Here is a 24,897-nt window from a genome sequence, read left to right on the forward strand (position 1 = left end):
AATTTTTCCATTATTAAATTAAACTATCATAACCCAACCAAACTAACCAAACTTGCTGATAATTACAAAAATCGAATGAAGATTTACTAATCGAAAAAAATAGTTTTGTTCATAAAATAAAATTATAAATGCCTCAAATTCAATTTTATAATTTTTTAATTATAGAATTAAACATTCATAACCTTAATCATACCAACCAAACTTGCTGATATGAAACGAATTGTTGTCAAAAAGTAAGTTCTACCAGCGGGATTCGAGCTCGGCACCTTCAGATTATCAGCCCGACACGCCATGGCTCGATCGTATCTTTGTGGTAATGGCGTTCCCTCAAGACAAGAGATCCGACAGCTGACGTCATCGAAGGCTCTTCTATACCTCCCTTGAGTAAATACCAATGGTGAACCCAGAACCCACACCACACCACACCATTCTTTAGCTTAGCTTCTGCTAACCACGGTCACCTTCACTATGAACATGAAGCCGAAGCTGAAGATGACTGTGCTACCTATCAGTGCCACTGGTCAATGTCACTGTCAAGTCAAACTTTATACCCACGAAGCTCCGCTATGACTTCTCACCACAACCACCTTTCTCCTTTTACGGCAGAAAAAACAGCTACATGACACATACATAAATGAGCTTGATAGTAGAAAGTGTTTACTTTTTAATTTTGATTATTCTATTTTAGTCTTTCTTTGACGATTTAGAAGTTTGTTGCTGTTGCTAGCATTTCGGAAAACCCCGGGAAAAATTTATAGAACAGTCGTGTAAAATAGTGTAACTACATGTAAACTCAACCAAGCCAAGCCAGATTTTTTAAAAACAAAATAGAAAAAAGGGAGAACAAGAAGAAGAAAAACAAGTAAACAAGAAGAAGAGTTTTGGTTTGGGCTGTTGTTGTTTCGTTGTTTTGTTTGTTCGTTTGTTGTTTTGTTTTGTTGCCGTTGTCGACGTTGTCGTTGTCGTTGTCTTCGTCTTGGTCTTGTTGTTGCGTGTTTTTGAAAGGAAGAAGGAATGTGTGTTTGTAATGTCAATGTAGTTGTTTCATCTTTGATATAACGTCAATAAATTTTAATTATTTCATCTCCTTCAATCAATATCAACTGATAAGAAGTAAGTACAGTTTAAACTCTTTTGTAGTCAATTTAATTATTATTTGTAACCTATAGGCCTAAGCCGCGTTTGCACAGAAGTTTCAAACAAAAAGTTGCAAACTTTTATTGCAAACAGTAGTTTCAAATAAAAGTTTGAAATTTTTATTTCCATATTTCATGAACATTTTTGAAACACTTTTGACCTTGATTATGACTCGCCTATGTTATGGTTCCTGGGATCATTCCTTCCGAGGATGTCTATAGTGTTGAGGATGTAATTTTAAAATTAAATGTCATTCCATACGTAGTTTTTCATGTTTTTGTAATCTTAATAGTTTGGTTCCACAGGACTTGCTGCTCTCTGTACGAGACAATTAGCTTTATTAGAATGTTGTCATCTACCTACCCACTCCATCTCATTCAGTAACTTTTCCATTGTCACTCGCATCACGCACGAGATAACTACTAGCAGTCCAGACAGGTTTATGACACTTGAGTCGAGACAATTGATGAAAGGCTAAGTTATACATCTATGGTTCTCGACACAGGGTGGTGCGAGTGATCACGTGAGTGAGAGTGGATTTGGCAGCGTAGGGGATGGCGGGGAAATGTTTCTGTTTTGTGTTTCAACGGCACACAGTGACCAAAACCGGTGTTGCAAACGAAAGTTTGCAACTCCCTTTGATCTTTGCCGACTTCAAGTGGAAACAAACATTTCTCTTGCAAACACTGAAAAACTGTTTGCAACAGCGAAATGTTTTGTCTAAAAATGTGCGTTTTTAGAGATGTTTGCAATTCCTGTTTGCAACTCGTGTTTCAAACTCCGGTGTAAACGCGTCTATAGGTTTGGCCATATGGAACAGCCTAGGCTTCAAGCTGGTGGGAAGTGAATTTTATCGTCCTTCTCAATCAGCTCCTTCTCAATCTCGACTTAGCATAGTCAGGCCTGAATCAACCCTCACCGAAGTCTTAGTGAAAACTTGACACAGACCCTTGGGGGACTGTGTGCCTTACCACCTACAAAAGGGGAAGTTATTTTGACAGTAAGGCCTACCATAACTGAAAGATCAAAATGTCTTCATTTTCCTGAATAACTTATAGCCTATAAGATGTTTGGTTGGATCAAAATTAACTTATGACAGCTTTTCCGGTCTACGTAAGGCACCATCCACGACATTGTGCTCACCGTTGGTGATTTCTTAATTGGATTCAAATGACAATTTGAAAATAAAAATGGCAACGGTGGAAAAAGCTATGCTGGTCCAAATCTTAACCCTAGGAGTTGCGAGACCAATTTTCAATAAGTTATGTGCTTTGTGGAGTGGCATGCTTATTTTGGTGAATTTGTAAGGGGGGTTTTCAAAAATCTGTATAAAATTAACTTAGTAATATAGATTAACTATTAATTGATCTGTATATTCATTTTGTTCGTAATAACTTAGTCAGTTAGAAATCAAAAATGGTTATAACTTAAAACCAATTTTAGACAGGTGGATTTTTAGATAAAAGTAACAAAAACAAAAAATATAAGTTATGCTATAGGCCCTACTTTATTTTTTTAATTTTCTTTCAAAAGCAAAAACTTGTCAAGTGTAGCCTAACGTAAATTTCTATTGCACAATTAAAAATAGGCCTATGCAAATTGTAGGCCACAGAATTTAGGCTACTCTAACTTATATCATAATATACTACAAAAAATGATTATTTTTCTAGATTTACTAGCAACAATAGGGAAAGATTGGAAAACGTAAATTTCTACAACTTACACTTTGATCATATTTAAGTAGCCTAACTTACAGGTTATAGGTCTACCACTATAAAAAGAACCTGCGCAGAACCACGGCTGTCTCGCGCACGTAGGGGTGATGGCGGGGAAGGGCCTGGAGTGGTGGTGGGGATAAGTCGTTGGCGAGGGGCGAAGTGTCTTTCCCCACCACACTGACTCTTCTACCTGCGTTCGACTCAAACAGGTAGGCTACGTGTGGGTTTTTTTCTAGTGGTAGGACTATGTAAGAAAGGGCCATGTGGCCTAACTTTGCCTGTGTAGGCCTCAATCAATTATAGCTTCCGTACTCGTATCGGACATCATGTGCACGACAGGCCTGTCTCTTGTTCTAAGTTATGTTTTAAATTTTTTTTATCGCGTTTTGTGTTTTTGTAAAGTTTGACGACGTCAAATCTGGTTGATACACACATCTGATGATGGCATTTTGATACCGAAACGGTCGTAAAATTGGTAATTTAATTGTACGGTTATTTATGAATCTTTTCGACAAAAAACTAACAAAAAAGGAGTTAGGCCTATTGCATTTTGGGATTGAACGTGCAAAAAACTGTAAGTAGGTCTAGGCACATAAAAAATTTACATTTTTAACAATTGCTTGGTTGCAGCACCCGTCCGATCATAAACCAGGAGTCCAAACTACCCTGAACTGTTTAAGGGCTACAACATAGTTAATTTTCCAAAATGATCATTAGGCCTATATTTGTGTATGTTTCTTTATGAGTGGGAGAGTGGTACGGTAGTGAGAAAGTCATATAGTTTGTGACCTGCACCAAGATTGTAGGCTACTTGTTATAATAGTTTGTGGCCAATCTTTAAGGATTAGTTCAAATCTCTATGTTTAGTTGGTTAGTAAAGTTTTTTTTTAGCTATAAAATAACTTAATTTTGTTAAGGTACCCCAAGAGATGGATATCAATATTCCAAAACTAAATCATCATGAACAGCAGGAACTGTGCTCGACTAGACCAAGTTATAGACAAGGAAGAAAATTAACAGCTGTTAAGGTGTGACGTATCCTACTACACAAAGTATATATTTAGTAATGATAAAGAGATAGTCCAGCCTTTAATTATTAAGACAAATAACGTTAGCAGGTGAATTTGCCATGTGATTTGAATGTGTGCGGTGATCGTTGTACTCCATCCAATTTGAATCAATATCCTGTTATTTATAGTTTATACATCGTCTTGAATTAAATAGGCTGCAAAGCGTAAATGTTTTACCGAATTGTTATTTTGAAGTTATATCAATGTGTAGGCCTACAGTACAGCCTCGTTAAGTCAGACCAAATGGGACCGTGGCCGTTCTGAGAAATTTGTGTCTTAAAAAAAGAGCAGAAAACAACAGACGAAAATATACTTACATTTTTTTTTTCACTAGGCTACATTAAAACCACTTTGCTTGAAATATTTATACATCACAATAAACCAATTGCAATGACAGTGACTTGCCACAGAGGCACTCTACGTCAATTCAAGCACCAGATGTACAATCAAACAATCTCGGTTGGACAAAAATGACAGAAACACAATCATTGCTCGATTATATGCTCACATAAAGCAATAATGCTACTAAAATGCATATTTAATTTAAAATTATACAGTTTAATTTATATAAGAGTAAATAGGCTTAAGTCTTAAAACTGATACTTACTTGGATATTTGATACTTGTGTCCTTAATCCTTGACCGACGATGTCGGATAGATTGCGTCAGAGGCACATTAACATACTATTTATTTACATATTTTTAAAACTAATACTTACAAACTTCTTACTAAAAATAGTTATTTGTGCAACTAGTGAGAAAAGTGAGCAATTGACTCACTCGAGAGAAATCCTTACTCACGAGCCGTAGGCGAGTGAGGAATGGTTTCTCGAGTGAGGCAATTGTACTTTGAACTCGAGTTGCACATTATACTTTTCCTACAGTTACCATAAAACAAATAAATTGGTGAAGAAACAAGAAACATAACCTATTTTTACACAGAAGTGAACTTTTAATATATAAAATTTAATGTGAAGTGACAAATACAACAGTACAACAGCTGACCAGCTGATTTACAGCCAGTGCTGCCAACGTATTTCGCGCGCATACGACGTTGCCTGCATGTTACGCGCTCACTATTTTGTGCCTTCATGTTGCAAATCTGGAGTGAGACAAAGTAATTAGAGTGAGACAATGTTGATGAGCGAATTGGCCACTTTGCTTTCTCAAATCAGTGAGAGAACATGTACATTGTTAGGTAACTGTAGGAAAAAACTATTTATTTACTGGGCTGTGGCGATTTGATTTCCTAACTGATTTCCTACTGTAGTGCTGTTTTCAGCTAACTTTTAGTGGCACTTCCCTTAATTCCTCTAAGGAGTAGAGGGGTTTATTAACCAGATGGCCCTGCAGTACTGCCCTGAAATTCGTCTTGTCCAACTCTCTCACTCTTTTTGGCAGCGTGTTAAAAATCTTGATTGCTGAGCGAGGGTAGCTTTTGATGGAGTGGCTAAGCCTACACCGCGGCAGATCGAGCTCCTAGGCCTTTCGAGTGTTATGGCTATGCTGGCTTTCCCTCATTTCAAAACGGTGAAGGTTATCTTTCAGGAGTAGCAGACTGCTTAGGACATATTGGCTGTGCACTGTTAGTATTCCTAACTCCATGAAGAGAGGCCTGCAGTGTTCATCAAAGTCTGAGGATGTTATAATTCTTACAGCCTTCTTCTGCAAGAGGAGAATGTCCTGAGTTAGTGGTGCGTGTCCCCACATCGCTATGCCATAGGTGACATGGCTATGGAAAAGAGCATGGTACACATTTAGTAGATAAGGCTTTGTGATGACGTAACGGAGCTTCCTCAAAAGACATAGTACTCTGGAGAGTTTAGTACCATAGATAAATCATACTCCCTTAGTAGATTTGTCATCCCTATGGAACAGCTGAAGCCAATTTCATTGTTAGTTCTGTACGTCCAACTGTAGAGGTTATGTTTTGTTTACAATTTGTTTCTTCTTATTTCAGTAATTTAAAATCTCATTTAACCAAATAAAACGATGTAATCATAAACAATAACTGGTCTCCTAGTTATATAACCAAATAGTAAAGCACAAATCATGAAAATAACCCTAAAATAATAGAAACAAAATGTTGTCTACCCCAGCGATCAGTGTGGACGTACATGAACTAGACACGAAAAACAAGCTTCAAAATTTACAATGGGATGAGTTATTTACTTGTGTTGCTTAGTCTATGTTAGTACATACATTATCTATGTGTGTATTCCAACTTAGCTTGGGGTCAAGCCAAAACCCAAGTCGTTTCATGGCTTCGTCTTTATGTGGGTCAAACTTTAGAGTGCACAGCAGCGATTGGGTTTTGTCCTCATTTAGCTTGAATCGGTTCATGTTGAACCAGTCTTTGGCCCGTTCCAGTAGGTGGTCAGCCTCCGTCCGAACCTGACCAATGTCCTTCCCCTGTGATATGAGGGTGGTGTCGTCTGCAAATAACATGGTGGATCCATTAAGCCACAGGTCGTTAAGCCACTGCATCTACATTCCAAAATGACCATAAAATACATAGTTTTCTTATTTTAAATTTTTTTTATCATTTTGGAAAAAGGAAAATGGTGGCCATTTTTGAAATAATGGAATCAATATTTTTTTTTGTTTTTGATGGTTTAATTAAATATTGATCCCATTATTTCAAAAATGGCCACCATTTTCCAAAATGGCAGAAAATTTTAGAATAAGAAAACTATGTATTTTATGGTCTTTTTGTAATGTAGATACAGTTTAAAGACTTATTTACTCATACCTCATACCATTTCCTAAACTTTCTAAACTTACTCAATTTAGGAGCTACATGGTGCAGAATTTACACCCCAAGTAATTTAGAGTAGCTTTAGAGAAAAAATGACAAGAATTAGGCATTTACTTTCTAAAAAAATGCATAAAATATAGGGTCTTCCATAAGAAAAATTTAAGTTCTGCCATATTGGAAAAATGGCAGCTAAAATTATTTTTTCAACTTGACCACAATTTTTTTAATAAAACATCCAATGCAGTTACAGTTTAACATTTTTGATGTCTCTTATAACTTTCGAATAAAACAGTTTGCACACTTATATCAATCACCCTGTATTTTTGTTGCCTAAAAGGTTTGTTTAAAGGGCCTACTAAGTTTAAAATTGCAAACCGGTCGGAGTCATTTGTGGATCTAACTTAAAGTGTGCCAACTTAACAATGTTGTACTGTATTTTTTATTAATTTTGAATTGTTAATTAATTTTGGTCTAGTTAAAAATTAGTTGTAGGTATGGAATTTTACAATAATATTGCAAAAAGGGTGGTTATTATTCCACAATATTTTCATATTTCAAACTGCAGCTAGGCTCATTTGAGGTATGAGACTACAAAGTGCTCACGAGCATCGTTTTCTTGTAATCTATATAATTAATACGCCAACACAAAATTTGTCCTTCGGAATCCTCTGCCATTTCTTAACCGATTTTAACCATTCGCGTCTTATTGGAAAGAGTGTGTCATGTAGATTTGCAAACTGACCTTAAATTTTTGAAAAAGACCCTTGGGCTCTGCCCCAGTAGCTTTTAACCCTTTGAGGTCGATTTCTTTTTCATTTTTCGGCAAGTATATGTTGCTACTCGAGCAGCCGGCAAAATGGCGGGCGGCAACCTATACTTGCCATTCGACCGCAAAGGGTTACGGTAAAGTTTCCATTTTATCCTTATGAAGAACATATTTGTTTACATTATGTTCAGCTGGATAATTTAATCGCTGTTAATATTTAAGGTGCAATTCAAGGAAACGGGTGCTACAAACATTAAACTTTACTGAATTTGTTAAAATTAAATATTTACTACAGTAGACTCCCTTTATCCGGACTCCTCGGGACCGAGGCCAGTCCGGATAAGGGTTTTTCCGGTTAAACCGACGTCCTCAAAATCTCTTCTTAAAACGGACCGTTTAAATGCATACTCTATACAGTATTTGACTTAAAATTAGGAGAGCATTGTATTTAGACACGTATCACTGGTCTCAAATCTTTCCAGAACAGTCGTTTCAGTACCGCCCACTTCCTGCTGATCTAGTCCGGTTAGACCGATGTGCTGATAATAATTATCCAGATAAAAAGATGTCACTTCTACCGAGTGTGGTCCGGTTAAAAGGTGTCCGGATAAGAGGGAGTCTACTGTATTTGAATTTGGGTTTGCGTACACATAACAATGGGAAAAAATGATGAATTCTGGACAATTTGATATATTTTACCAAATAAGAAACATGAGTTAATTGACACAGTACTGTATTTATTGAGCAATTATTTGAAAGAACCGATTTGTAAACTATAGTAACATAGGAAAGTCATAGAACGCCACCAAGTATGCGGGGTCTTGAATGGAATAAACCCAGCCAGATCCACACTTAATGAAAAACGTGCTGATTCCACTTCCCACAGCACCCACGAAAACCCTGCTCAGCATAAGCCAGCTTTGATAAGTCTCAAATAAATAGATTAACTACATTTTATTCAATTCTAACTACTCCTCGCCATTGTGACACGCCTGCAGCAACTTGCCCTAAACATGATATCGATAATTGTAAAGTTTAATTTAGTTACGTCAGTTAGTTTATTGTTGGTTGATCTTGGTCTAATTTAGAAAAGATATGATCCCCCTTAACCCCTTTATCCCCCAAAAGATTAATTAACTAGTTAGCCATTACGGGTACTTTACCAACTGTAGCAAAAGATTAAGATGTCCTTCTCTGTCCCGTGCCAATCCAAGACAAACCTGGTTGCCGGCGGTTGGTCCTTTTCGGCCGGAGCGCTAGTATCGGTCCGACTAGAGCTGTCTGCTTGCCTTTGGATCAGCTGATGGGGTTGACTCTTACCTTATTATATAATTGTTGGCGGTGATGTGGGTTATTCCCACAGCTCTCCCCCGCTCCCCAAAAAAGGAGCTGGAGCTAGGATGCTGGACCTGGAACTTCTGGTTAAAAGGGGCAAGAAAATAGTGTTTGGGGTTTTGGTAGGCAAGATTGCTGCCTTGGCCACACTGGACTGCAGTTCCAGTGGTGGTAATGTACTTAACTGGCGGGATCATACAATGTATTAATAAATAAACAAATAGGATAGTAATCCATAAACAAGTAAATAAATATTAATAACAAATAACAATGAATAAATAGTTTGAACTATAACAATGCGATTAAACATATATCTTAATGATCTATGATCCTGTAGGGCACTTTTATGCAGGTTCGCTGCCCTAAGGTTGGCATGTTGGTCACAGAACTAACTTAATCTACTTAAAACTACCGGTTTGAATATGAAAGATGTGTTTGTGTAAGGATTGGTGTGTTAGTGTTGGTGAGCGTGTATCCTCAAACTATTTCGAAGTAGGTTGAGGGGAACAATCCGCTCTTCCCCACGATCATTAGCCCCTGAACTGCGCTAAAAGATGAAAAAGTTTTAAAAAAAAGCTAGGCACAGTTCACGGTCTAATAAAATAATTTTAAATATGCGCAAAAAATGAATTTACTCTAAAACCAATGACGTGGAGGAGAGCTGCAGCTCAGGTTGTATGGGCAATCGCTAAACCCTGCCGCCTTCTGGAGGGCGTGCCTACGCGAAACACGACCTTAGTCACAGTTGGCGACAGGTGCAGGCTCCATCACAACCCTGCGTGTGTATGTGTGTGCTACGGAGTGAAAAATTGTACAGTATGGACTAACCTAACTTAATCTAATATCACCAGCTGAGAGGGTTCATGAGATGCGTGAGTTTTTGATTTAACGGGTGGGTGGGGGTTTAATTGATGTGGTCTTTCATGGAAGTCCCTGATTCGGGTGAAAATAGTGCTTGAGCTGAGAGACATGAGCTCGCCTCACAACTTTTCCTGTCTTTGGATCCATTAAAATTACTGTGACAGGTGATGTGTAGGCCTGTATAATAGCAGGTTGTGACCAGAGTGGAAGCAATTTAGCATTGATTTTGTTGATTGCCTTGCTCTGATGGTGTAGTCTAAACATGACCCAATCGCCTATCTTGAAGGATGGGGGGTGTCTTCCCTGATTGTATTGTCTTTCGCGGGCTTCTCGTGCTTTAGTTAAATTTTGGTGCGCTTGTACCCATTTGTCCCTGGTTGTTTGGGGGTTTGTGTTGTAATTTAGTAATTGGTCCAAATCCCAGTTTAGTTCTAATGGATGATTGATGTGAAAACTTAAAAAAAGGTCTGCTGGGGAATATCCGGTGCTTGAGTGTTTGGCTGAATTAAAGTCTATCTGGAAAAGATGGATATTTTGGTCCCAATCAGTTTGATGATCTGAGTGATAAATTCGAATGGCTATTTTGATGTTCTTATTCACTCGCTCGGCATGGCTTGGGTTTGGATAGTATGGAGTGGTGGTTATGTGGCGGATCCCTAACTGGAGACACATGTCTGAAAATTCTTTAGATGTAAAAGACGATATTTTGGGAAGCCGAAGTAAGCAAAGAGGCCTGAGCGTAGAAGTGAAACTGTGGTTGCTGACGTTGTGTTCTTAGCCGGAAGAAAAATTGCAAATTTTGAGAATGAATCGACAATTGTGAGAAGGTATTTATTTCCTTTCTTGGAACGTGGTAATGGACCAATGTGATCTATGAAAATTTTTTCAAATGGTCTTGTCGGTACCTCGGAGGATAAGAGTCCTGCTCTAGTATTTAGGGCTTGCTTAGATCGTTGGCAGAAGGTGCAGGTTTTGACCATGTCGGTTATGGTCTCCTTAAGGGTTGGGGACCAAAAATGCTGCTCGATTCGAGACCAAGTCTTTTTGATGCCTAAGTGAGCTGTGGTTGGGGCTAGATGATAGTATTTAAAGAGAAGTGGTATTAATCGGTCTGGAATAACTACTCTGGGTTTGGTTTGGCTCGGAAATTTGTGTGTCAGTATGTTGTCTACCATTGAATAGTTTGGTGGTGGTTTTTTTCCTTTCAATGACTTAATGATTTGTTGTGTAACTGTGTCTTCTGACTGATGTTCCCTAATATCTTTAAAAGCGTCTGGTAATTTAAATAAAACATTAATTTGATGTGTGTGATCTGGTGTGGGTGAACAAGCTACGGGTGATGTGATTGGGGGTGGACAAGCTACGGGTGATGTGATTGGGGGTGGGCCTTCCTCGAACATGCGAGAGAGACAGTCGGCTACTACGTTGTCTTTTCCCTTAATATGATAAACTGTGAATTGAAATGAGTTGATTAGCGTGATCCAACGTGCGATCTTGCCTACCTGTCTAGGATGGTTCAAAAAGCCAGGTTAGTGCGTTAGAATCTGTATATAGCTCAAAATGTCTATGTTCTAAATATACACGGAATTTCTTGAGGAAGTGAGTTATGGCGAGAGCCTCTAACTCGAAGGCACTGTAATTTTTCTCGTGTATGTTTGTGGGACGTGAACCATATACCACTGGTAGAAGTGCATCGTCGTACTTTTGGGACACTATTCCACTAATGCTAGTTCTGCTGGCATCTGTATGCAAGTCAAAGGGTAGATCAAAATTTGGCATCTTAAGGACTGTAGCCGAAGTTAAAGATTGTTTCAATGAATTGAAGGCCGTTTCCTGCTCTTTTCCCCAAATGAACTTTTCACCCTTCTTTTTGAGTTTGTTTAAAGGAGCTGATATTTCGGAGTAATTGGGGATAAATTTAGAATAGAAGGCGGTCATACCTAAAAATCTGGATAGCTGTTTGAGTGTTCTAGGGGTTGGAAATTCATCTATGGGTTTGGTTCTAGTGTTGCTAATTGATAGGGAGTTGTTTTTGATTTGATGACCTAAAAATTTGATTTCCTGCGAAGCTATCACCATTTTTCCGGGATTGACTGTGAGACCTGCTCGTTCAAGGCGACGAAGTACCTCTTGGATGTATTGAACATGTTGTTCAAAGGAGTCTGAATAGATCACTAAATCATCGAAAAATGAAAAAACATATTTAAATTTGATATCACCTAATACTTTGTTCATCAAATCGTTGAGTACCATAGAACCATTTGCCAGTCCAAAAGGGACATAATTAAATTCATATTGGGCCCAAGGGACCACAAAGGCTGTCAAGGGCTTTGACTCTTCGTCGAGGGGTATCTGGTTGTATGCTGAATTGAGGTCTAAAAGAGTAAACCTAAAAGAGTTACGTCAGTTAGTTTATTGTTGGTTGATCTTGGTCTAATTTAGAAAAGATATGATTCCCCTTAACCCCTTTATCCCCCAAAAGATTAATTAACTAGTTAGCCATTACGGGTACTTTACCAACTGTAGCAAAAGATTAAGATGTCCTTCTCCGTCCCGTGCCGATCCAAGACAAACCTGGTTGCCGGCGGTTGGTCCTTTTCGGCCGGAGCGCTAGTATCGGTCCGACTAGAGCTGTCTGCTTGCCTTTGGATCAGCTGATGGGGTTGACTCTTACCTTATTATATAATTGTTGGCGGTGATGTGGGTTATTCCCACAAGTAGAAGAAATAGATAATGTTTTTTAAGAATTTGATGATTCCTACAAACAATGAACAAGAATGTTAGTTGAAGTGCTACAATTTTAAACCTTGACTTTTAAACCTGCAAAACATTATTGCAAACAAATTTTTAAATAGGTACCTAAAGACTCTAACAGTCCTTAATTTGTACATTCTTAATTGTTAATTGTATGAGAAATCAAATTTTGAAAAAACTCCACAGTGAAAATAATGGGCACAATTACAACAATAGATTTTAGACAGATTTTCAATATTCTATATACATAGATTAAATCTTGTGGAAAAGACGTACCTTTCTTATATGGGTAAACAATTTTACAACAACTTGCCAGGGTACTACAAATCAATTATACAATTAGTATATTTTAAAATAAAAATAGTAGAATTTTTTTTTTGGAAAAATTATTATAGTATTAACCAGTTTCTTGAAGACAAATCCAATATGTGTTTATTTGTACAATAGGCTAATTTATTTCCTATAGTTTGAAAATGTCACTTGTTTTGTCTCGCTGTGTCAGAGAATTGTAAAAAAAACCTTTTGTGACAAAAAAAATGACTTTGACTTTGGTTATTGGAGTACATTGAGCAACTAAAATCTATATAGGCCCAGCTTATTGTCTGTAAAATCTATTTTAGATTTTTTTGACATATTTAATTCAGTGCCAGAAACCAGGAAGGCGTAAGTAGCAATTTCCTTAAAAGACCAGCTTTGTCAGGTGTACACGGTGAGCGATGAGTCAACACATCTACTTGTCAGTCGAGTGCCGGCCCTCCAGCTGCACTCAGAGTTGAGTGCCCTATGCAGCCGCTTCGGGACAGTCACTTGCTGTGTGTTGGTGCCGGGGTACGATGGTGATGAAGCGTTCACAGAGACTTACCACGTCCAGTACGCCAGACTACAGTCTGCCAGGTTAGTTCACAATATTGTGGTAAATCCAGCACTAAGCAAGACATACAATATTCAAACTCAAACTCAAACTCTTTATTTGCCATAAAAAAAAAAAAACATTACAAATGTCAAAAGAAGTATTGTAGGTCAAGTCTAATAAAAGATGTCCATCTCGTTCTACATATTTAATACAAGAGAGTGAGCTAAGCTAATTTACAAATCATAGAGTCATCGTCTCAACAAGGAGTAAACATACATCAGCATAGAGTTATTAAATCAAAGTCTCTTTGTGATGAGTACTATATGACACTTCCCTTCTTAAAATAAAATGGAATTTACAAAACTAATATCATTTCAAAATTTGAAACATGAGAAAAACATTTTTTTTTTTAATATAGCCTAGCTCAAAATTAAAAACATCTTTTACACAATTAGACATTAGAACAAGTCATTAAACAAATCAAGTACATTTCTTTTTTATGATTCAACCCTCTCTCCAACATTATTAAAATGAAACTAAAATTCACATTTGATCTTATTAACAATATAAAATAAATCATTATTACTCAAAGTTGTACAATAATCAAATTTCACCTAGCCTACAAGAGAAATTAGATTTAAAAATACAAAATATAGCCTAAAACAATTTTCCAGTCAAAACAAATTTAAGTACCATCAGATATGAAAAGACACAATATAACCTAAAATAATTTTCAACTTTCAAGTTTAACTTTACAAAACATAAGAACCATTTGGATGTGAAAAGACATAATATAACCTAAAATATAATTCAAATTCATTTTCTTGAAACTTAAGTACCATCAATTATAAAAGACAAAATACACACTGAAAAATGATATTCAACATTTTAAATAAAGAATTGTGATTGACGACTACAAATAAATTCACTCATAGCCTATTAGCCTATTCATTCATAGCCTACTACAAATTCAGTTTCTTGGGAGGATTGACTATCCTACCGTAGCGGCTTCTGGTGATAGTTTCAGGACTAGTTACAGGAGGTAGGTCTTCATTAGGTATGGTATGAGGTAAAGATAATCGAGGACTTCGAGTGATGTTAGGCGAAGAACCAGGATTGGTCGGAGAAGGACCAATGGGAGACGATGAACCTCTAGAAGGAGGGGATAGGATAGGTTTTTTTGGGGTGGTAGGTTTTGTTTGTGTAACCTTTGGACTTAGGCTAACATTACATTCATTTTCATTTGCCTTTGGCGAACCTGTTAGGTAAGGGCGAACATGCCTTCTGTTTCTGACGTAACACCTGTCATTTGCAAAACATTTTACAACATAGGATCTAGGTACATTTCTTTCATTAACAATTTTACCTCTGACCCATTTCTTATCATCTAACTTCATCAACACATTTTCATTAGCATGTAAATTGGACAATTCTTTTGAGCCTACATCATAGTACTTCTTCTGCGATAGTTGCCTTTGTAACAGATGAGTCTTAACAAATCTATTAACTTTAGGTTTTAATTCTTTGTTGTCATGAGGAAGTAGTCCTCTTACCTTTCTGCTATACAATATCTCACAAGGAGAAGGCAAAGTAGAAGATACAGGAGTGTTCCTGTATTCTAAAAGCGCTAAAAACAGATCATTTTGGTCATGTTCACATTTCTTAACTAGATTTTTGATACTCTGTATCGTTCTTTCAACCATTCCATTAGCTTGCGAGAAATGAGGACTCGTTAAAATATGATTGAATCCCCAATCATGTGAAAACTTTTTAAATAGTTCTCCTACAAAACAAGAATCATGAGCAGTTACGATAGTTTCTGGTATACCATGCCTACTAAAGATTGATTTCAAACATGTTACAATTGTGACACTTGATATACTATTTACACATAACACTTCAGGAAACTTTGAAAAATAGTCTACAGCTAACAAATAAAACTTACTTTTATACTGGTACAAATCAATACCTATTTTCTGCCATGGAAGATCTGGAACAGGGTGAGGCAACAACGGTTCCTTGGGATAATTTTTTGCATACAACAAACATGATTCACATTTACCTACCATTTCTGCAATTTGATTGTACATATTAGGCCAATATAGAACATTCTTAGCTCTAAGTTGGGTTTTCGTGATACCCAAGTGAGGGTAATGCAGTCTCGTTAACATTTCACTTCTTAGGGAATTAGGAATTACGATTGCAGTACCATAGTAAATCAAACCATTGCAGTGAGTGAGTTCATGTCTTACAGGCCAATAAGGTTTAATACAATCAGGGACCTGTTTTTTGTGAGTAGGCCACACATTACCAATAAGATACCTTTTTAGCACACACATTTCATTATCAATATTTACAAGGTTTTTTATCTTAGCTAGTTGACCATTACTCACATTTATGTTAGCTTCAATAGAAGATACATATGCTTCAATATCCTTAGTGTCTAAATCAAGGTCTGAATCGTCTGAAACATTGAATGCTCGAGACAACGTGTCTGCGATGAAAAGTTCCTTACCTTGCTTGTAAAACAAATCAAAATTATACTGTTGCAGTTTCAATAACATACGCTGCAATCTGGGAGGACATTGTTCAATATTCTTTTTTACTATAGATACCAGGGGTTTACAATCCGTTTCAACAGTGAAATGTCTGCCATAGACAAATTGGTGAAATCGTTCACACGCAAAAACAATTGCCAACATCTCCTTTTCTATCTGTGCGTAAGCTTTTTGGGTGTCACTTAAGGCTTTAGATGCATACGCAACAGGTAGGTTATTCTGAATTAGGGCTGCACCCATTCCGCTTTGACTACTATCAACCGTCAGCAAAACTGGTTTTTCATTATCAAAATACTGTAGAACAGGCTTTGACGCAAGAAACGACTTTATTTTTACAAACGCTTGTTCCTGTTTGAAAGACCACTGAAATTCCGCATTTTTTTTTCAAAATTGCTCTCAAAGGAGATGTTAGCTCTGACACATTAGGTATGAATTTACTTATGTAGGTCACCATACCAAGAAATCTTTCTAATGACTTTTTGTCCCTAGGACACTGCATCTCAGTGATCGCTTTGACTTTTTCATCGTCTACAGAAATACCTTTGTGTGAAAAACAATGGCCTAAATACCTGATTTCATCTACCCATATTTTACATTTACTTAGGTTAAGTTTAATGTTTTCTGAATACATTTTTTCCAAAACTAACCTGAGTCTACTGTCATGTTCATCTTTGTCACGACCCCATATTATGAGATCATCTATGTACACTTCAACACCTTCTATGGATTCAAAGATTTGTTTCATACGTTGCTGAAAAACTTCAGAGGCTGAACAAACCCCATATGGCAAACGCAAAAATTTGTACCTGCCAAATGGAGTATTAAATGTGCAAAGGTCCGAGGATCTTTCTGTTAATTTAATGTGCCAAAAACCAAGGTTTTTCTTGGTGCATGCACCTTAGGTACAACATTTTCTCTTAATTTAATGTCATACTCTCCTTTCAAACAACCAATACCAGTTACCAGATCTTTGTATTTACTTAAAATAAGATCTTTACCATTTGTATCTAGATTAGGCTTAGGAGTTGTAGGCCTAATCATTTTTAAAGAATCAACTTTTTTGATTAGATTTAGCTCAACACATGAATTAAGCCCTAGTATGCAAGGAGCTTTTGAATTCACAACAAAAAATTCTAAAACATGCTTAGAACCTTTGTAAGTAACATTAAGTAAACATTTACCTGCTACTTTCAAGTTTTGTCTTGTGTAGGAAGTTAGTTTTGTGTCTGTCACTAACAAATCATCTAGGCCTGCATCTAAGGAACCAAATACATTTCTTGAAATAATGTTCACTTCCGCACCTGAGTCTAGTTTGAAGTTGACCGTGGCATTTTCAACTTGAAGATCAGTGTGCCATTGTTTGTGTTTACCCGAACCTTTGTATTTAGTCGATACTACATGAACGCTACCGATAAATAAAGAACTATTAGGCGCGCTAGTTTCATCTTCTTCTTCCTGCTCGACAATATTTACAGTTTTACTTGCTTTACATGCCTTAGCAAAATGATTGAGTCTATTACAATTTAAACACCGCTTGCCAAAAGCTGGACATTTGTAGTACTCGTGGAATGTATTACACTTTGAACAAGGAGATTTCCTGCCAGTCACTGCATAGCTTTTACTTGGATTGTTATATTTAAAAGTACGACCTTTAACTGGATGACTAGAAAAACCACTAGGCCTATTATTATTTCTATTAGAACTGCCACTGGCACTGGGTCCACTTAGAGCTGCTCGCTTCTTGTGTTGTTGATTTTTACCTAGGCCTACGCCTATTTTGTTGACTTCCTTACCTTCAGAGTTCGAACAAATATCTTCTAATTGAGATTTGGTTCTCTCCGCAGAACGGCAGACTTCAATTGCTTGGCCTAAAGATAAATCTTTAATCCTAAGTAGCCTATCTTTGACGGATCTGTCCTTGATACCTAGGACTAGCCTATCTTTAATAAGAGAATCATTTAACGTGCCAAAGTCGCATGTGGAAGACAAATCTCTCAAATCAGTGACATAGGTGTCCACCGATTCATCAGGCCTTTGCTCCCTGAGGAAAAAAATGTGTCTCTCGTAGGTTACGTTTTTGTCAGGAACAAAATACTCTTGAAACTTTAATAAAACTGTTTCAATGTCATCACCCTTTTGATCCTCAGTAAATGTGAAGTTATTATATATTTTAAGTGCTCGATCACCAATGGTGCTTAACAAAAGTGCAACTTGATATTCTGAAGTCTCTGATTTGCTTTTACTAGCTAACAAATAAATATTGAATTTCTGTTTGAAGAAAATCCAATTTTCTGCCATATTTCCAGTCCAGTTTAGTTCTGACGGAATTTTAATGTTCGAATTTGAAATTGAACAAGACATAGTTGTAGGTGTACTACCTGATCCTGCAGGCTTGGCCATCGGAGTTTCAATTTTACCTTTCTTCTCCTCGTCTTCATCTCCAGCCATTATATTTCTGCTTCTTGTATTTCAGTTAATTTGCATTTTACATTAAATTGCAACATCATTCAACTTTATAACATACTGATTCACTTTAAACATATAACTTTAAAACTTTAGCTGGACTGCGCCATGTCAAAAGAAGTATTGTAGGTCAAGTCTAATAAAAGATGTCCATCTCGTTCTACATATTTAATACAAGAGAGTGAGCTAAGCTAATTTACAAATCATAGAGTCATCGTCTCAACAAGGAGTAAACATACATCAGCATAGAGTTATTAAATCAAAGTCTCTTTGTGATGAGTACTATATGACAACAAATTTGAGCATAGCTCATGTAACAGATGGCATGTCAATTATAACTAGAGTGTGAATTAATTATTTAAAAATCAAATATAATGGATAAGATATAGTCTAACAAAAATGAAAATATATACAGTACAACCCCTGACTCAGACAGATATGCTCATTAAAAAAAAATCTTCCACTTTATAAGGACATGTTGCAGCTAGATGAGTTTCCAGTTTTTTTTTAATGTGTTAGTTTTTTTCTTTTTTTTATCTCTAGTGGAAGGTGATTAAACAATTTAATTGCCATGTAATATAGACCCTTCTCCAAAAGATACAATCTATGTTTAGGGTACCGCAGAGTGTGTGTGTTTCTTGTACCCTGAGTCTCCTGACTGTTGTTTGAAAAATATTGTTGATGTTTTTTAAAGAATTTCAGAACTTCAAAAATATAAAGAGCTGGCACAGGGTACAGTTAATAGTTTGGAATTTTTGAAATATTGTTTACATGATTTTCTAAATTTTAGTTTAAACATTGCTCGAATGGCCTCTTTTTGTAAATTGACTATCTTGTCAATTACTGATGTTCCACCCCAAAGGATGATGCTGTACCTAACAATTGATAAAAAATAACCATGATAAACCAAAAGACATGTCTTTATATCTGAGATGTTGGCTATAGTTCTAATAGCATGAAGAGATTTATTAAGTTTTTTTTTTTTGTATGGCCAGAATTTGATCATGCCATTTTAAGTTGTCCTGAAGTGTAAAACCTAAAAAGTTCACACTAAGGGAATTTTCACAAAGTTCTTCATTTGGCATGGTTTGTTTCTATTCAGTGCTCTTCAGTGAATCACTCTAAGTCTTCAAAGCATTCAACACAAATGAACATAAAGAAAGGCACACAAACACGAAGAACTGCATGTACACATAACACATAATCCATTGTGAAGTAATCTGGAAGGCAATACATGAATTACATGAACGCTTATTGAGCACAGAGTTACATAGCTATATATTGTAATTGAAAGCTATATGGTTTACAATGTCAACAGTTTTATTTTATTTATTTATTTATATACGGCAAACACCATTTTACATTGTACATTGCTCACTTCCGAGCCAGTGAGTGCATGTTTCTGTGCAAGAGTGTGTGATAGTGTTGGGGCTGTCGACTCCCCTCACTTCTGTGTATTACTTTTTCATATTTATTGATATTTATGGTCTATCTTGTTGTTACCTTTATTGTTAAGTTTTAAATTTTTCTTCAGAGTTTACCGTACCTTTTGAACATTGTTCTCTTCTGTAAATTTGCTGTTTTTGCCTCCATACTATGTATTTATTTTGTAGTGTTTCATAATTTTGGGTTTGCTTATTGTTAGTCTCTACTTCGTTAATATTTATTGTTATTATTGTTCCTGCATGTTAACTAGTCTTTATTGCCACTTGCTGTGATATTTATCATATAGTTTGACAGAGTTTTTATGTAAAAAAAATTAAACTGAACTGATAGTTTTAAGTCTTCTACCAGTGCTCTATTTTTTCTTGGTGGATTTTATAGGCTTAAATTTAGATTTTTACAATATTTGCCTGAGCAAACATAGCGAACAGAAATTTGTTGCTTAATAATCCTTATTACGTTCCACATTATAATCTTTCTTTTCCGCTTGTTTTGCTGTAGGTTTGCCAAGAGGCAGCTAGACACAAGGTCTTTCTTTGGAGGAGTGTTGCATGTGTGTTACGCTCCGGAGTTGGAAACTGTACTGGAGACGAGGAACAAACTTGTGCTGCGGAGGAAGGAGGTGGCTTCTAGAGTGAGGAAGAAGGCATCAACTAACGGGTAGCTAACAGAAATATGGATATTTTATATTTTCATGAAAACATCTAAAATAAATAGCCTACTGAGAATTCTATGAGATTTTACTTAATTGTTTCAAAATCACTGTTGCAACAATTTTGTCTGTGAAGTTATTTTTATTTTGTCTAGCTCTCAATGCCAGTGGCTTTAATGTTTCTTGCAAGCCCTGGTTTTGTTACTATTTAACCTCAACCTATTGTTAGATGGGCTAGTGACATTAATTGATGGCCCAATGACAAACAGCATCTGGGCTTAGATCCGAACCCATTTGAATTTGAATTTGGATTTTGTAACAGGTTCTCTCACTTTTGATTGTGACTTATTTATAATCTTAACTAATCTCTTTGTAATACAATTAAATTTTGTTTTATGTTATTTAGAATGAATCTAGGCCTATGTATACTATTTTGATTGTCTGATCTCAGGGGTGTTTTGGTTCGTGTGAGGCTGAATAGGTAATTAAATGAACCTGTTTATATAAACGTATACCTTTAATTAACTCCTTTCAATAAAAAACACAAACAGTAAGCTATTTAACATTCGACAAAGTTACTTAAAAAAAATTGTTACATTAACTTAATTAAATTAGGCCCTAACTTCTGATTCAACAGACTTCTAGCAATGATGACCACAAATTTTTACAGAATGTTTTGATAGTCTACCTAAAAAGAAAGAAAAATACGACCATGGCTTTAAATTTACTAAGTTACATAGTACTCATCTTAAATCTCAGCAGTGAATGTGAGTGACGATCCATCCACCATCATGGCGTCGGGAGTCCAGTCAAGATGTCCTCCTGAGAAGTGAGGGACAGCAACTTCCTTCCCTTGTAGATGTCCTAAATCCCACCGTAACTAGATTGACGTATGCTCACGGGGACGTAACGTACGTAGGTGTTATACTTGACGATTCATCTAACAGTCCTCGTGGAACAAAACTTCCCTCACCGAATAAGTTGATGGCGATGTCTACTATGTAGTGCTAGCTAGCTGACGAACGAACGACGAATGACCTCCCTCGCTTCCCTCTCTACTCGATTTTCAGTTCTACTCCCCCCGTTAGGGGCGCTGCCCGACGGAAACGGAAACCAACCCAAGGCTCTCGAAGCTTCTCCAACGTTCTAGATGTTTCTGGAACCGGACACGGAAGTTACCCAGAGTGCTCTGAAACCTTCTAGAATGTTCTCGGACAATCTGGAAGGTCGTTCAACCCCCCCTCCTTGTATTTGAACTTGTTGGCGGTTTCTTCCGAATTTGAATTCACATTATTCTTTTTCCCCTTTAATTAATAAATTTATTTATTTATTTTATATGATTCAACCCATTACAATTTGAACCCTTTTGGGATTTCAAGCAACCTTAAGATTTTAAGATGATTATGATAACCACTGGGTGCTTCCCAGAATATTGTCTTCTTTTGATTTTTGACAATCTTGACAAGAATATCAATATATTGGACTATATTTTCAAACCATTTTTAAAAATGTCATAAGAATTCTAGTTTAAAATCCCTTCTTATGTAGAAAAACGAACCCATTTGTAAACTTTCTAAGACAAGAAAAATGCCTAGAATTGCCTTGTTCGATCAGATGTTTCAATAAGGATTACTTGTATTTTTAGCGAATTTCCCATATAGGGAATAAGCTATTTTTATATGCAGAGATTGATAACACAATTTAAAACATTGCTTTCAGAGCTTTGAATTCGAAAAATGGAGATTCAGTTGCAGCTACACAACCCCAAAAGACTTCAACATCAAATTTCCCTGTAGTTCATCCTGCTCAGCCAACTCAGGAGGTAATTTTGTGATAAAAATTTTATAGTTAGGCCTACTCCTTTGAAAAAAGAAAAAAAAAATTAAAATCATAGCGTACAATTCATAATATAGACCTCCATTAAAAAGTTTTTGGGTAATATAATAAAAAGCGACATACTTGCTTGAAGAGGCATGTCAAAAGTTTGAAACAATAGATTAACACATAGTGAATCACATAAAACACAAACCAACGGTTTTACATTTTTTTAAACAGGTCTATATTATATTTTTATATCGTGCCAGACGTGTGTCCGACTCTTGGGTTTTGACGAGTCTAAATAACCCAGAAGGGTACAGTTGCACAGAGAACCTGCAGTATATTAAGTATGAAATATTAGCAAGTTCGCTGTAAAACTGTAAAGACGAAACTTGGACCACATGGTGACAACAGGAAATTTAACTGTTTTATTGTTAACTAACTGGTCTGTTCATACTAAAACAAAAATAAAACTATTAAACAGATTTGAAAAAGGCAGAAAACTAAAACTATTTCAGATACAGGTTGACAAAGTTTACAGGGGATATAAACCACAATAGAGACATAAAGAAACACCATGGAACAAATGTTTTAAGAACAACAGGTATTGTTCAGTGGCTCTGAGAAAGAAATGAAGTTCAATTTAATTCATTTATCAACGAGAAAAACCAATTTTCTTTAGCCAGCATGCAAATTAAATATTGGTTATGCAACAGTTTTAATCATTCTGTGGTAGGTATTTTTGTGGTTGTTGATGTTCCATTATTCAAATTAATCAGGAAGGAATTTATTTGTACAGATCAATGGTGAAAAGTGGTCACTTCACTTTTTAAAATGTGGTTAGGTTAAAAGATCCATTCTTAAATCAGTCTTATTCACTACCATAGCCCCCTTTGGCAAAAGATCTTAATTAGAATTAAGTGTTGCAACGTCCATGTAGTTTAAGTTTATCATATTATGGAGTAAATGGACCTAGATTTATAAATTTGTTTTGTTGATTTAATCTATTTGATTTGAGGTATCAAAATGGTTTGTCATAAGACATAATATTAGTAGCTCATAAAAAATAAAGAGATTTTCTTAAAACTGTGCTGATTAATAGATGATAGTTAAATTGTCAACTTGTTAAAACAAAACCACTTTTATAATGAAGGCTATTACTGTAACTGCTGACCCAGTTTTACCATTGTTAACTTTATCTTGCAGGTTGCATATGATCAAGGTAACTCAAATCCTCAGGGAACTTCTCAAAGCTTTTATCAGCCTCCAGCCCTCGTGGAACCTCATGGTAACTCTTCTCATCAAACTTGGCTCAATCCTGCAGCGCAAGGTTTACCAACCCATCTTCCACCGCAAGTTATGTTCAGCTATAAACAACCATTTTCACAAATCCCCCCCTTTCTTTCACCTCAGTCATTGCCCATCGATTCTGGACCAAATATTCCAAACCTTCTTCCAACTTCAGCTTTATCTGTTGACCTACCTTCAAAAACATCAAACAGCCTTCCTATTGCAAAAACTCTCAAATTTATTCCTCGTCAAGTATCCGTTAAAAAACAAATTATCTTTCATAGAAAATCTTAATGAATAAAATATTTTTCAAGAAAATTTATTAGTAGATATATTATTTGTATACATTCCTTACTATTAGTTATGTGTTATATTCGAGAGAAATTATTCTCATTACCACAGTAAAAAAAAAATACTGGTACCGAGATCCAACTTTGAAATAAGATTTTTCTTCATTGCCAACAGAACACCGGCCTACTATGATTGGAGTTACGATCACAGAAACATTGCCATCTTCTACTATCCCAATTTTATTAGTTGACCCATAGATATGTGAATAGAACCAGATGGGTGGGGGGGGGGGGGCACCGTTAATGAACACACTCTCGGCCATGGGTTATTGGCAACAATTATTGTAAACTAAAAACTCCCCTGTTCTATTCAGAATTGACATCCCCTCTTAACCGACCCTAACAAGACTGGACCTACATTGGAAAACTCAATAAGTCAATTAAAACAGGCAATCCAAAAAATAAAATAAAAAGTGCTATTCATTATATAATCATTATTTTGCATAATTTACAAAATAAACAGCACTTATCTACTTATCTCCTTGTTATCTAGTTATCTTGTTATCTGTTATGTTGACGTGAGTTGTTTTGAAAAACATATGTTGTAATATGAAAAACGCTCAAGAATAAAGACGATTTTCATTTCATTTCATTTAATTTAATTTAATTTAATTTAATTTCATTTCATTTCATTTCATTTCATTTCATTTCATTTATCTTAAGTAATGACTATAGAAAAGTCACAAATAAACCCAAAACACGGTAAAGTAAAAAATTTCAGTGATCGTTGTAGGCAAGAGTGAATAACAATTTTTATTTGAATCCTTTTAGTAATACAGGGTGCGGAAAAAAAATCTATTTTCTGCAGCGCACTGTTCAGCGACAGGTCGTATGAGGGTGGTGGGAGTAGGCTCATTGGAAAGCCTACACAATGCAATTTTTAGTAGATACTACGACTACGATCAGCTGTTGCAGTGTCCCATTTCGTTCAACGCTTGGATTTAACCTAACCTATAGCGTGTTGTTTAGTGTTTGAAAGAATAATTATTTCTAAGCTTTAATAACTAGCCTATAGTAAAAATATAATGTGTAACATGAGTGCAAATTAATTGTTTTTGCTGCACTCAAGAAA

At 36.1% G+C, this 24,897-nt stretch overlaps 1 protein-coding gene across 2 annotated transcripts; it reads left to right on the top strand.

The window, feature by feature from the left end:
* Window positions 1–955: 955 nt before the first annotated feature.
* LOC128991829 (RNA-binding protein 48) lies at window positions 956–23,783 on the top strand. 2 transcript variants are annotated; one of them, XM_054415035.1, is made up of 7 exons: window positions 956–1,113; window positions 2,894–3,064; window positions 3,773–3,883; window positions 13,099–13,292; window positions 20,217–20,375; window positions 22,087–22,189; window positions 23,392–23,783. In XM_054415035.1, the coding sequence occupies exons 3-7, from the start codon at window positions 3,785–3,787 to the stop codon at window positions 23,767–23,769; spliced, it is 933 nt and encodes a 310-aa protein (XP_054271010.1). In that variant the 5' UTR covers window positions 956–1,113; window positions 2,894–3,064; window positions 3,773–3,784; the 3' UTR covers window positions 23,770–23,783. The 2 variants fall into 2 exon arrangements, with proteins under 2 accessions (XP_054271010.1, XP_054271011.1); XM_054415036.1 differs by lacking the exon at window positions 2,894–3,064.
* Window positions 23,784–24,897: the final 1,114 nt, after the last annotated feature.

Source organism: Macrosteles quadrilineatus, unplaced genomic scaffold, assembly GCF_028750875.1.
Source record: "Macrosteles quadrilineatus isolate MER2022 unplaced genomic scaffold, UCM_ALF_1.0 Scaffold_4__1_contigs__length_99947679, whole genome shotgun sequence".
Taxonomy (NCBI): Eukaryota; Metazoa; Arthropoda; class Insecta; order Hemiptera; family Cicadellidae; genus Macrosteles; species Macrosteles quadrilineatus.